We start from the raw sequence: 11,640 nt of genomic DNA on the forward strand, positions 1-11,640 counted from the left end.
GAAAAAAATCAGCCCATCGTTTAGTAGTTTCACCCAGGAGTAGATAAAAACAATGGTAACCGGGTAATCCTAATCAGCAATACACTAACATACTCTTTTCAGTGTCTTTTTTAGCAGCAAGAAACTGAACATATTCTACTCGGTTTACATTGTTCCCTAAATAACAGCTTTACCTTTTTCTGATTGAAGTGTAGCAAAGGTATGCTCCTTAATGAGGACTTGACTACATTTTCAGAGTCATGGACCTGTAATATTTAAATGCATGCACTGTTAAATAAGTGATAAAAACTGATCAAATACTCTAGACTTGTAGGTATAGACCTCAGTATTGATGCAGAAACGATTGCAATTTATTCTGATGTTACTTGCCCCTTTATTGAAATCCAAAGAGATACTTACAGCTGTTTTCATAAATTCAGTGCTTGGAGAATATAGTAATTTAAATGCTTATGTTTAGTTGCTTCATTATATGAAATGTTCACACTGCCATGCCAAAAAAAAATCCTATAAGTATGAAGGGTTCTTGTTACAGTGACACATCTCCAGCCCTAAACTTCCAATTCTGTCTACATAGTTGCTGGAGTGCATATTTATACCTTTTTGTTTCTTTAATTTTTTTAAATTTGTTTTTTGTCTTGCAGTTAGACTCCTATCAAATATTTTTACACATTGTAAATGCATTGCCAGTTCTAAGACTTAGTAACCCTGTGGTCAAAAAGGCAAACAAACCAACAAGTATGCCTTATCAAAGAATAGTGTGCAATCCTCTTGTATACAGATACTGGTTAGTTATAGATACGATCTTTATCTCAAGACTACAGATGTTGTAAGATGTTTGTTTGAAAAAGAGCCCTAATTGTGCAACAAAATGTGAGGATGTTTTTTAAATGGAAAGAAAATTCCAAAAAGAAGTAACGCTTAGGATGTGTTATCAGAACTGTAAGCCAACAGGGAAAAGTGGGTCTTTTTTTTCCCCCCCCTCTTTCCAAAGAAAAACCTTAGTTTAAATCCACACACACAATTCTAGAAATATCTTTATTAAAACTGATTTCTTCTGAGTGTTTACATAAGTCATGGTTGAAATTTGAAGGAGAATATTTATGATACTTACTTCTATTCTCTCTCTCTCTCTCTCTCTCTCTCTCTCTCTCTCTCTCTCTCTCTCTCTCTCTCTCTCTCTCTCTCTCTCTCTCTCTCTCTCATATATCTATATATATTTATTTAAAAATCCCTTTTCCTGTGGGATGACAGCGCGATGTCAGCATGTCACTGTGCATCCTGCAGGAAAAGTTTGTGTCTTGCCACCCCTCAGCTGTGTGACTCCCCCCGCACCTTCCTGGTGGCCAGGGGAGAGAGGAGAGATCAGAGACACCAGTGGATCCTCCTCCCGGTCCACGGTGAGCGGCCCCAGGATAGCCAGCCCTGGCAGCCCTTCAGTAAGTGGCTGCTCTGAGGTCAGGCAGATTGTGATCGGCCCACTTGCTCAACGGCTTCATAAGCCTGCTGCTCAAGACTCTCTCGACTCTTTCGCACTACAGCACTGAGCCCGAGGCACCCAGGCCCCGCTGTCCCCCTGCTTGCCCCTGCCGGAGGCAGCCTGTGGAGCTGCTTCCGAGTGTGGCTGCCGCATAGCCCTGAGCCAGAGCTGTCGCCCATGGTGGAGTTGGGGCAAGAGCCAGTGACCAGACTGATTCTTCTAAGGTGTTTGTGGGGGGGCGGGGGAGGGTGGAGAAAGCCCCCAGCTTCCCTGCACAGGGAAGAAGCACTCCCCCTCCTGGACTAGGGGAACAGCAGTGCGCTGTCTGCAGTCTTTCCCTGTGCTCCAGTTGGCCAGAATCTGGCTAATGGATGCAGTGGGAGGCTGAGCCATGTACCAGCGTGGGGTCCACCTCCTCATGCCTAGACCCTGCCCCCCTCAGTCCCCTCACTCACTCTGCTGAGACCCTGCCCCCTCTCCCCTGGCTAAACACCCTGCCCCCAGCCTCCTGTCCAGACACTTACCCCCATCCTACTCCTACCCTACATCCCCAGCCCCCTCACTCACTGCCATGCTGAGACCCCACACCACCAACTCCCTCACTCACCTCCCTGCACCCCTCATCCTGCTCCTGCTCCCTTCCCCTGCCTGCTGACCAGACACCCTGCCCTCAGCCTGCTCCTGCACCCTACCTCCCACTGAGACCTTGCAGCCCCTGTTGTACCCCCATCCCTATCCCACTCGCTGGCAGCCCTGTCCCGCACATTGAACCCTTCATTTTTGGCCCCACCCCAGAGCCTAGGTGGCCCATAAAATCCACTAAGCCTGGAACCCAAGAAGTAACGTTAGTTCGAACCAAGGGGCTTGATTCGAACTAACGTGTCCCAGAGCGCACTTCCTGGTTCGAATCAGCTGTTAAGCGGAATAACGCGTGGGTGAGATTATGCTAATGAAACGTGGGATATTTAAATTCCTGCTACATTTGCATCTCTAGTCCGAACTAGGGAGCAAATGTAGACGTACCCCTACTGAGCTGCTCTGTGACTGACCCTAAGCCCTTAATGGCCACACAGCAGCAGCCAAAATTGGTATGCAGGAACTAATACTTCTAATAGCAGTAATTCTTGATTGGATACTGGCCTGCAGAAAACACAGGGGGATGCTGCTGCAGAAAACACAAAAACAAATTGATTTGTTTTGTAAATCAAATGTCATCTTATTGTAAGTTCACAATAAAACCTTGATAATCATTAGTTTGCCAATTTCAATTCCAAATCCTTATTGACATCCTGAAGTCTCTATCTACTTTGTGAAGATTTAACAGCCAAGTCTTTTAGTGAAATCCCATAAAATTAAGACTTCTTTATTATTTATAAAATACACTGTTGTCTATTTATAATTCAAACAAGTAAACATGTAAAAAATCCAGAATGCTTTTTCTGCTACAGTAGCTTTGAGTTTGTGATTTCTGCTGACTTGCTTATTTGTAAAGCTTGGTGATTTACTATGGCTTTTCCAATTGCCAGAGTTAATTAGTGAGGATTCTACTGCATAAAAGGTGTTCTGTGTAGTATATCTACATTACTATATTTGGCAATAATAGGGACAGCATTAGTCTTAAGTATACTTGTGGTGTGTTTTTTTTGTTTGTTTGTTTTAACCGGGGAAAAATAATTTTGACCTTAACGTGTAGTATCAGCACCTGTCAACCCTGCAGCCCTGAATTGGCATTGAGAAAAAATTAAGATATAGCCTGCCATATCTTAATTTTCTAGACTACAGATTTAAGTGATTTTTTTTTTTTTTAAAGGAAAAAAGTTGGTGCTCAATGATTAAAAACAGCCATTTTAACTCAGGCCTTGATCCTACAGCATGCTCATTTTTTAATGCTTAACTGTTAGAAATGTGAGGGGTCCCATTGAAGTCAGTGGTATCTAAGATAAATGGGACTACACAAAGGCTTAAAGCTAAGCTTGTGTTCAAGTGTTTTGCTAAATTGTGGTCAGAGCATTTGGCATTTTGCATGAGGCTCAGTCATGGCTCAGTTTTTGAACCAAATAGGTTCCCTCTACTCAGTGAGTGGAGCTTAGATCCTGCCTTTATTTTTAATACCAGAAATTTTTAAGGAAGCTCAGGAAATAGATTCAAATTCAGATATTATATCTGGTTGGAAAACTTGTATTGAGCTTTACTTTTGAAAATGTCACTTTGATACAACTGTGGAGTTGTGAGCTTTTTTTAATGAAATTGTACAGATTTTAATTACATTTCTCACAAAACTCTTTCCAAAATAGAAATTTGTGTTTGAGAACTTGATTTCAGAAAAATGGAAATATTGTTTCAAAACTATATTTTTTAAATATTAGGAGCATTATTACATTACACGAGTAATAACAGCGCATAATCTGATTGACAGGTGAAATGTTCTGTTTTTTCAGAATTTCCATTTCACAGCAAATTTTGCTTTTCTGATTTAGAACAAAAATGAATTTTCAAAATTCCAAGTTTTGACCAGCTATATTAGATGTGGTTTTAAGACTGCTGGATGTTTTAACTGCTGAGGTGCATCTTTGGAAGAGTGGTGTTAAGCAAAGTGTTGGTAATTATTTTAAAAACAAGCATAGGAGTTTCATACATGATAATGAGGCAAAAGGATTATTTAAAATCAATTTGAATATATTCCTTCAAGTATGTATTATAATTTCACTGTCTCCTAAACTAAAACGACTGATATTTTGATCTTCTTTCTTAAAGGTGGTGCCCCAAATTATTACCCAAACAGTTTTGCTGGCCCTGAAGATCAGCCCAATTGGAAAGAGAGCCGCATGTCTGTTTCAGGTGATGTGCAGCGCTTCAATAGTGCAAATGAGGATAATGTGTCTCAGGTATGCTATGTGAAAAGGACTTATTACATTGCCTGTGATATCTGGATATGTTTTTTCCTTTGAAGCATCTAAAGGCCAGTTTTTGAGGAGGCCTTAAAAGATCTTTATGCAATTCATTTCTAGTAGGACTGTCAATTAATCACATTTAACTCAGAAAATTAATCGTTCTTTAGGCAATAATAGAAAACCAGTTGAAATGTATAAATATTTTGGATTATTTTCTGCATTTTTAAATATACTGATTTCACTTATAACACAGAATACGAAGTGCGTACAGTGCTCTCTTTATTACCTTTATTTTTAGATTGCAAACATTTGTATTTGTATTTTCAGTTCATCTCCTACAAGTACTATAGTGTGATCTACCCCTCAAATTTTTTTCCATGACAGAGATGTGTTAATCTGCAGCTTTTAAAAACAAGTAGTCCTGTGGCACCTTAGACTTGAAGACTAACCAAAATATATAGAATCATGAGCTTTTGTGGGCAAAACCCACTTAAGCAGATGAATTGGAGTGGAAATAACAAACCAAGCAGCAGAAGTAGTACTTATCAATTGTAGGAACTGTATTAAGGAGGCTAATTAAGTGGGCTGGATATGTCCCATACATACTCTATCATGAAAGTGCAACTTACAAAAGTAGTTGTAAGTTTATTTTTGTTTATTTCCTGGGTTGTCATCTGAGACTCCTGTAACGTGAAATGCGGGTAACACTCAGAGCCAGAGACACAATTCTCCTCCAAGGAATTTAGTCCAATTGCATGTTTTTAACTAGTATCATCAGCCTGTCTTCTGGAATGGTGGCTAAGGCATGATCTGTCATGCACATATTTACCTTGACATGCAAATACCTTACAACAGTGGCTACAATGATGCCATGTGAACATATGTTTACATTTATAGGATTAAAATTCTGCCTGCAAAATTGCACCTTGAAAAGAGTATCACACAGCAATAAAACAAGTGATCTCAAAGGGTGTGTCTAAACTACACCCCTCTGCCAACAGAGGGATGTAGATCAGGCACATCGCTATTGCAAACGAAGTGTGGATTTAAATATCCCACGCTTCATTTGAATAAAAATGGCTGCCGCTTTTTGCCGACGTGGCACTTTGCTGGCAAAAAGCGTCAGTCTAGACGAGGATCGGTTGACAAGGGAAGCCTTTTCTGACCGATCCCTTATGTCTCGTGCAACAGGAAAAGGCTTTCCTTGTTGACTGATCCCTATCTAGACTGCCGCTTTTTGCCAGCAAAGTGCCACATCGTCAAAAAGCGGTGGCCATTTTTATTCAAATGAAACGCGGGATATTTAAATCCACGCTTCATTTGTAATAGCAGTGTGCCTAATCTATATCTCTCTGTCTGCAGAGGGATGTAGTTTAGACACACCCAAAGAGACTATAAAGTCCAATATATACATCTCCAACTTTTCATCAATTTTCTCCTGGTATTTGGGTAACACTTCACCCCTACTCTTAAGTATCACACTCACCTTATAATATTGTTATTTCATTGGATTGTTAGAAAATGTTTTTTACACTAAGTAATGCAAATAGTACATTTTTGGAGCCAGTCTGAACACTAATATCCAGATGGAGAATTTAGCCCTGTTTTTTTCCAAGCTTGATGTAATTACAGTAGACTTCTGATAATCCGGAACCTATGGGACTTAGGTGGTGCCGGATTATCAGATATGACAGACTATCAGGAAGTATATAAAGTGTTCTTAACCCTTTTTAATTGTACATACTGTATACAGTATACTGTAATGTTTTAGTTTTTTAAAGCCTTTTTTACCCTTTTTGCTCAAATCAGCTGCTGCTGCTGTTACCTTGTGACTCTTTTTTTGCCGAAGCTCACTCACTAAGCTCTTGCCATTTTGATGCTGGACTATCAGGAGTGCTGGACTATTGGAGTTTTACTGTAGTTGCTGCAGATACACTGTGATACAAATGTTATATTTTAAGTATTACTCAGTTCCAAAAGAACTGGATTATATTGATGTACAGGATAATTGAAGTAAAGAGGCAAATAGCAGTGAACACACAATTTGTGACATCAGGCTAGAAATGAACAGTATTGCCAGGACATCTGCAAATCTCATTCATAAACTAGATAGCTCATTTGTCTCATTTTTACCAGATAATGTCATGAAGGAGAAATATGTAATTGAAAGATATAGTTGTAACTTATTTCTTGAAATAGGCCAATAGTTATTTTACAAACAGGAAGAGTAGTTAGGATTTGTAAAAATGTGTCTTATAAAGCTGATAAAAATTTCATAATTTATTTTTGCTAAACTATCCAGCAGATTTATGTTAATAGCTCTAGGAAGCAGACTAGCTGCATATTTAATCTAATGCTGACTTAGAAGCATTAGTTTCATTATCATCATGTTGGTCCCTTTGCCTCTTTTTCTTATTCCTTTTCTCATGTAAAAACTTGAGATGTATATTATGGTGAGAAGCAGTTTGAATGTGCTGGGAAAATACCAACTAGTATTTCATAATTTCTTATAACAGATTAAAGACTAGTTAAAGCTAAATACTGTTAAGAAGAAGCTTTTGATAGAATCAGATTTTAAAAACTGGCTTTGCTTTATATATAAACTAAATTACTGACTTTTATCTGAAGGTGAGAGTGTTCTATACCAAAGTGCTGAAAGAAGATGAACGCCAAAGACTGTGTGAGAACATTGCTAGCCATCTTAAAGATGCTCAGCTTTTCATCCAGAAGAAAGCTGTAAGTAGCATCTTACTGTGTTAGCTTAAGTCCAGGTTCTGCTGGTTACAGGATTGCTGATCAGCACACTTTGTAAATAAAACAGTTTGATGAAAAGGGAAGAATGGAAATTGTATAGTTAGAGAGTAAGGTGTCAATTCTTTATCTTATGCAAAGAATGACCAGTGGAATGTAAAGAATTAACATATTGTGTACATAATCATCAAAGAGAATGCCAAAGCAGCTGACATGATGAGCTTACTTTCACATTTTTCTACTGAAAGTGTATAATGATTTTGTGCTTCCTGTGTTGTGGGGTGAACTAGCAGAATGTTAAAGGTATTAAATTGCTTTGCACTAGGGCTGTCTCTACACTGGCACCCTTTTCCGTAAAAGGGATGCTAATGAGACACTTCGGAATTGCAAATTCCGCGGGGGATTTAAATATCCCCCGCGGCATTTGCATGAACATGGCTGCCGCTTTTTTCCGGCTCGGGTTTTTGCCGGAGAAAAGCACCAGTCTAGACGGGATCTTGCGGAAAATAAGCCCTTTTCTGGAAGATCCCTTATTCCTACTTTCAATGGAAAACATCTATGCAATGATTGATTTAATTTGTAGTAGATCAGGATATTGTCCTTGGTGACCATAGAAAATAGGGATAGAAAATACCTATGATTCTGTCATTGCTACCTGGTATGTTACTGCTGAGGAGATTCTGTGCCTATGCAGAATTCATGTCCCTCGCAGATTTCTTTGCTTCCTCACAGAAGATTGACTTCTGATGGGGAAACAAACGAGAAGCCACAAGAATGATCACACATCACTCCCAAGCAGTGCAGGCAGGTAAGTTTGGGGGCCTGTAGCAGTCAGAGACACAAATCACTAGGGGCGATAGATGATGTGGGGCCAAGGGAGTACATGACCTCCCCCTCTCCAAATGCTGTGGGGGGGGAGGGGGCAAGAGGCCGGAATCTCTAAGCAGCCCGTAGCGCTAACGGAGGGGGGGCCCTAGTGCTAGCAGCAGAGAGTACCTCCCTCCGCACTCAGTGGAAGGAAAGAAGTGGAGCAATGTGGCTTTGCTCTCCTGGCTGTCTCATGCAGGGGAAGGGTGTGAATACCTGGAGGTGGGGATCAGAATGGACTGCAGCTGCATTGCTCCGCTGCTTCAGCCCCCATTGCTGCTGGTGAGTGCAGGGGGAAAGCTGACCTGCACTAGTCCTCTGAGTGGCATCACTGGCTGAAAGGCTTGGGGAATGAGATGGACCAGGGGTGGGGAAAAATGGGGCCAAGAGCAGGGTGGTCACGTGGCCAGTGCCCTCCCTGTGTCCTTCCTCATTAGTTGCCCCTGACTGGAGAGCATGGAACGGCAGGGCTTTGGGGTGTTTGAGGAGGTAGGTGTGAGGTTAGACTCTGTCCTCTCATGCAGAGCAAAAGCAGCCTTCCTGCTTAGTGAATTGTTTCCATTGTCTTTGTGAATTGCTGCAGGTGTATAAAACATAGCCAGAGAGGTGTAAAGGACAGTATGGCCTTATAAATGCTTATGGCACTTCAGTGATTTAGAACAGATCTAATTTTTTGGACTAAAGAAATTTCCTATCAAAGTGTGCTTCATGAGCTGTTTGCTATTAACCTTTCTGGAGATGGTCAGTAGCCAATATAAATTGGGCATTTGATTCTTCAGTTACCTATGGTATAACACGGAGCATATAGCTGCACATATTTGTTGACTAATAATGAAAAATATATGCTCAGACTTAGGCTACGTCTAGACTGCAGGCTTCTTTTGGAAGAAGCTTTTCCTGAAGAGATCTTCCAAAAAAAGTCTTCCAAAAGAGAGCGTCCACACTGCCAAAGTGCACCGAAAAAGTGATCTGCTTTTTCGAAAGATAGCGTCCATTCAGTGTGCACCTGTGCTTTTTCCTCTTTCCTCTTCTTTCAAAAGAACTCCCTCTTCCCTGTCCACACAAGCCTTTTGCCGAAAGAGCTCTTTTGGAAAAAGGTGTCTTCCTCGTAGAAAGAGGTTTACCAATGTCAGAGAAACCCTCTGTTCTTTCAAATTTTTTTTTTTTTTGAAAGAATGCAATTGCAGTGTGGATGTAAGTGAAGTTTTTTCGGAAAAACGGCTGTTTTTTCGGAAAAACTTTGTAGTGTAGACTTAGCCCCAGCTACGTTATTTTTAAACAGAGTTTGGAGATTTCCTCCAGTGCTTTCCACTTTCCATTCTCCAGCCATTGTCTAAATAAATTACCAAAGTAATTAAACCAGTGGGATTATATTGTTTTGTTGAATAAAATATGCAGAATTGTACAATATTGTATGCAGAATTTAGGTTTTTGGTGCAGGTTTTTAAATATTTTCACATTGAATCCCAACAGGAGTAGTCAGATATAAACTAGTGCTTGATTTTTTTTAGGGACTTTTTGATTGTATCATTTTACATATGGTGTATTGATTTTGAGGCTTGGAGGTGGCAAGAACCAAGCATGAATATGAAACTGAGAAGTCTTTTCTGTTCATGCATGTCCTGATTTTTCTACTATTTCAGGTGAAAAACTTCACTGATGTCCATCCTGAGTATGGTGCCCATATTCAAGCTCTGCTGGACAAGTACAATGGTGAAGCTGGCAAACAGGTATGTTAGGGATGGATTCCTTCTAGTTAACAAGGTTTTGATTGGATGAATACTTTAGCTTGTTTCATAAAACTGTATCTTCGTGGAATGTAGTTTTGAGGATTTTGTTTTTACTTGGGGATAATTCAGTGTTCTGATAGCTGTGCAATGAGAGAATTGTTACTAGTTGGTGCAAATTAATTGGTGCTCTACGAGGACTGAATTGTAGTGGTTTTATATTTTAGAAGATGCTGTTCATGCACACGCTTAGTGCTCTATTTACCAGTAGCTTAGAACATGATAACCTTACCCACTAAAATTGCATAAAGGAATACAAACATTGAGGCTCCTAAACAAAAAATGTTTCATTGAGCACTGGTTCATTTCTTTACAATGTTTTGAGTGTATTTACATTTAAAAATTTTCTTGTAATAGAATTTGCCCTAATTTTTTTTTCTACGTAGCTTAATTCATTTCCTATTGCTTTTAGGATGTGATTAGAACATATACACAATCTACACCTCATGTGTCTTCAAAGGAAAAATCTAACCTGTAAACTGTGTGCTACGTGCAGTTGGTCCATCCATGGATTTTACATCCACCTACCTGGAGAATAAGCTGTCAAAGACATGAACGGATGTCCGCACAAGATAGAAACGTCTTTCAGGCTTGATGCAGTAATGAAAAGTGGCTATTCTTATATCTGCAATAGAAATTGATTGACTCTAATAACCTATTGCCTTCTAACACCAGTGCTCCAGCCCTTTAATGATTTTATGCAGATACTTACGTCTAAAAAAGATTTTTGTGTAGTTTTGGAAATTAATCTCAATACTTAAATGAGAAAAATGTGTTTTCAAGTAGTTTGGGGGTAAAGAACCTAATTTCTGGATAAATTACTGAAAACAACTTACACTGTGATTTTTTTTTTTTTTTTCAACATAGGTGAACTATTGTGGAGTTCATATTGATAGAATGTAACTTGATTTTCAAAATTAAATTGCCCAGTATGTGTGATGTGATCATTCTAGTTGGAAGCAATGTAAACAGCAAGAAGTAAAGGAATCTATACATGTGCAGTAACTGTCTTGCTTGACTCCAGTTTCTGAAGTATAATGTTGCTGAAAGTAGTTAATTCATATCCAGGTGAAATAACTTACCTGAAAGCTAAAGCTGGTTTTGCTTACTTATGAAAATATAGGGTTGGGTGTATTTTATGCAAGGAAGATAGAAATTATTATCTTAACCACTTTCTGCTAATTTATAGTTTAGATTTTACAATAAAATTGCTTGCAGTTAACCAAATGTGGCTTTATTGTTTTTTCAGGCTATAAGTAGTTGAACTGTGGCTAATGGTTGCAAAACACACCAGTTATATTTTTTGAATAAATATTGGTTCTTTAGAGGTCCAATGAAAATCTAGCACTATTTTTATCTGGCCAGATACCATCTCTAATTTAATTAAGTGAATGTAAAACTCTTATAAGTTCAGATGTGTGTGTGTGTGTGTGTGTGTGTGTGTGTGTGTATATATTACTTTCCTTTCCTAAACTATGTAGTGCTGCTTTGTACTTTATTCTAGCTAGAAATGGCTGCATTTTGGTAGTAAAAGAAAAGATTCCTATAAATAGGGGCCCATTTCTCCTTTTATTTGTCAGCTAGAATTCTTCTACTGACGTCAGTGGGACCCAAAGCTTGTATCTCAGCTACATTTTACAACTCTTTCAGGATAAAAGGTATTGCATATTGGTGTACAAAATGTAATCTGGACTCTTAGTGGTTTCCTGTAATATAGGTTTGAAAGATAATGTCACTTTCTCAATATATTTCAAGTAATTTGATTTTGCTGAACATAGTCTATATAGAAATTGTTCAATTTAAAACATTGAAGATAACAGTTTAAATTGAGAATCATGGAGATGCTGGCATGAAGCTGCCAATGTCA

General features: G+C 39.1%; 1 protein-coding gene across 1 annotated transcript in view; it reads left to right on the top strand.

The window, feature by feature from the left end:
- CAT (catalase) overlaps positions 1-10,777 on the top strand; it is a 30,339-nt gene extending 19,562 nt beyond the window's left edge. Inside the window, 4 exon segments of the mRNA NM_001286934.1 lie at positions 4,232-4,362; positions 6,997-7,104; positions 9,630-9,716; positions 10,186-10,777. Coding sequence (NP_001273863.1) covers positions 4,232-4,362; positions 6,997-7,104; positions 9,630-9,716; positions 10,186-10,251 — 392 coding nt within the window. The 3' untranslated portion in view covers positions 10,252-10,777.
- Positions 10,778-11,640: the final 863 nt, after the last annotated feature.

Source organism: Pelodiscus sinensis, chromosome 5 (assembly GCF_052426305.1).
Source record: "Pelodiscus sinensis isolate ZL-2025 chromosome 5, ASM5242630v1, whole genome shotgun sequence".
Lineage (NCBI taxonomy): Eukaryota > Metazoa > Chordata > Testudines > Trionychidae > Pelodiscus > Pelodiscus sinensis.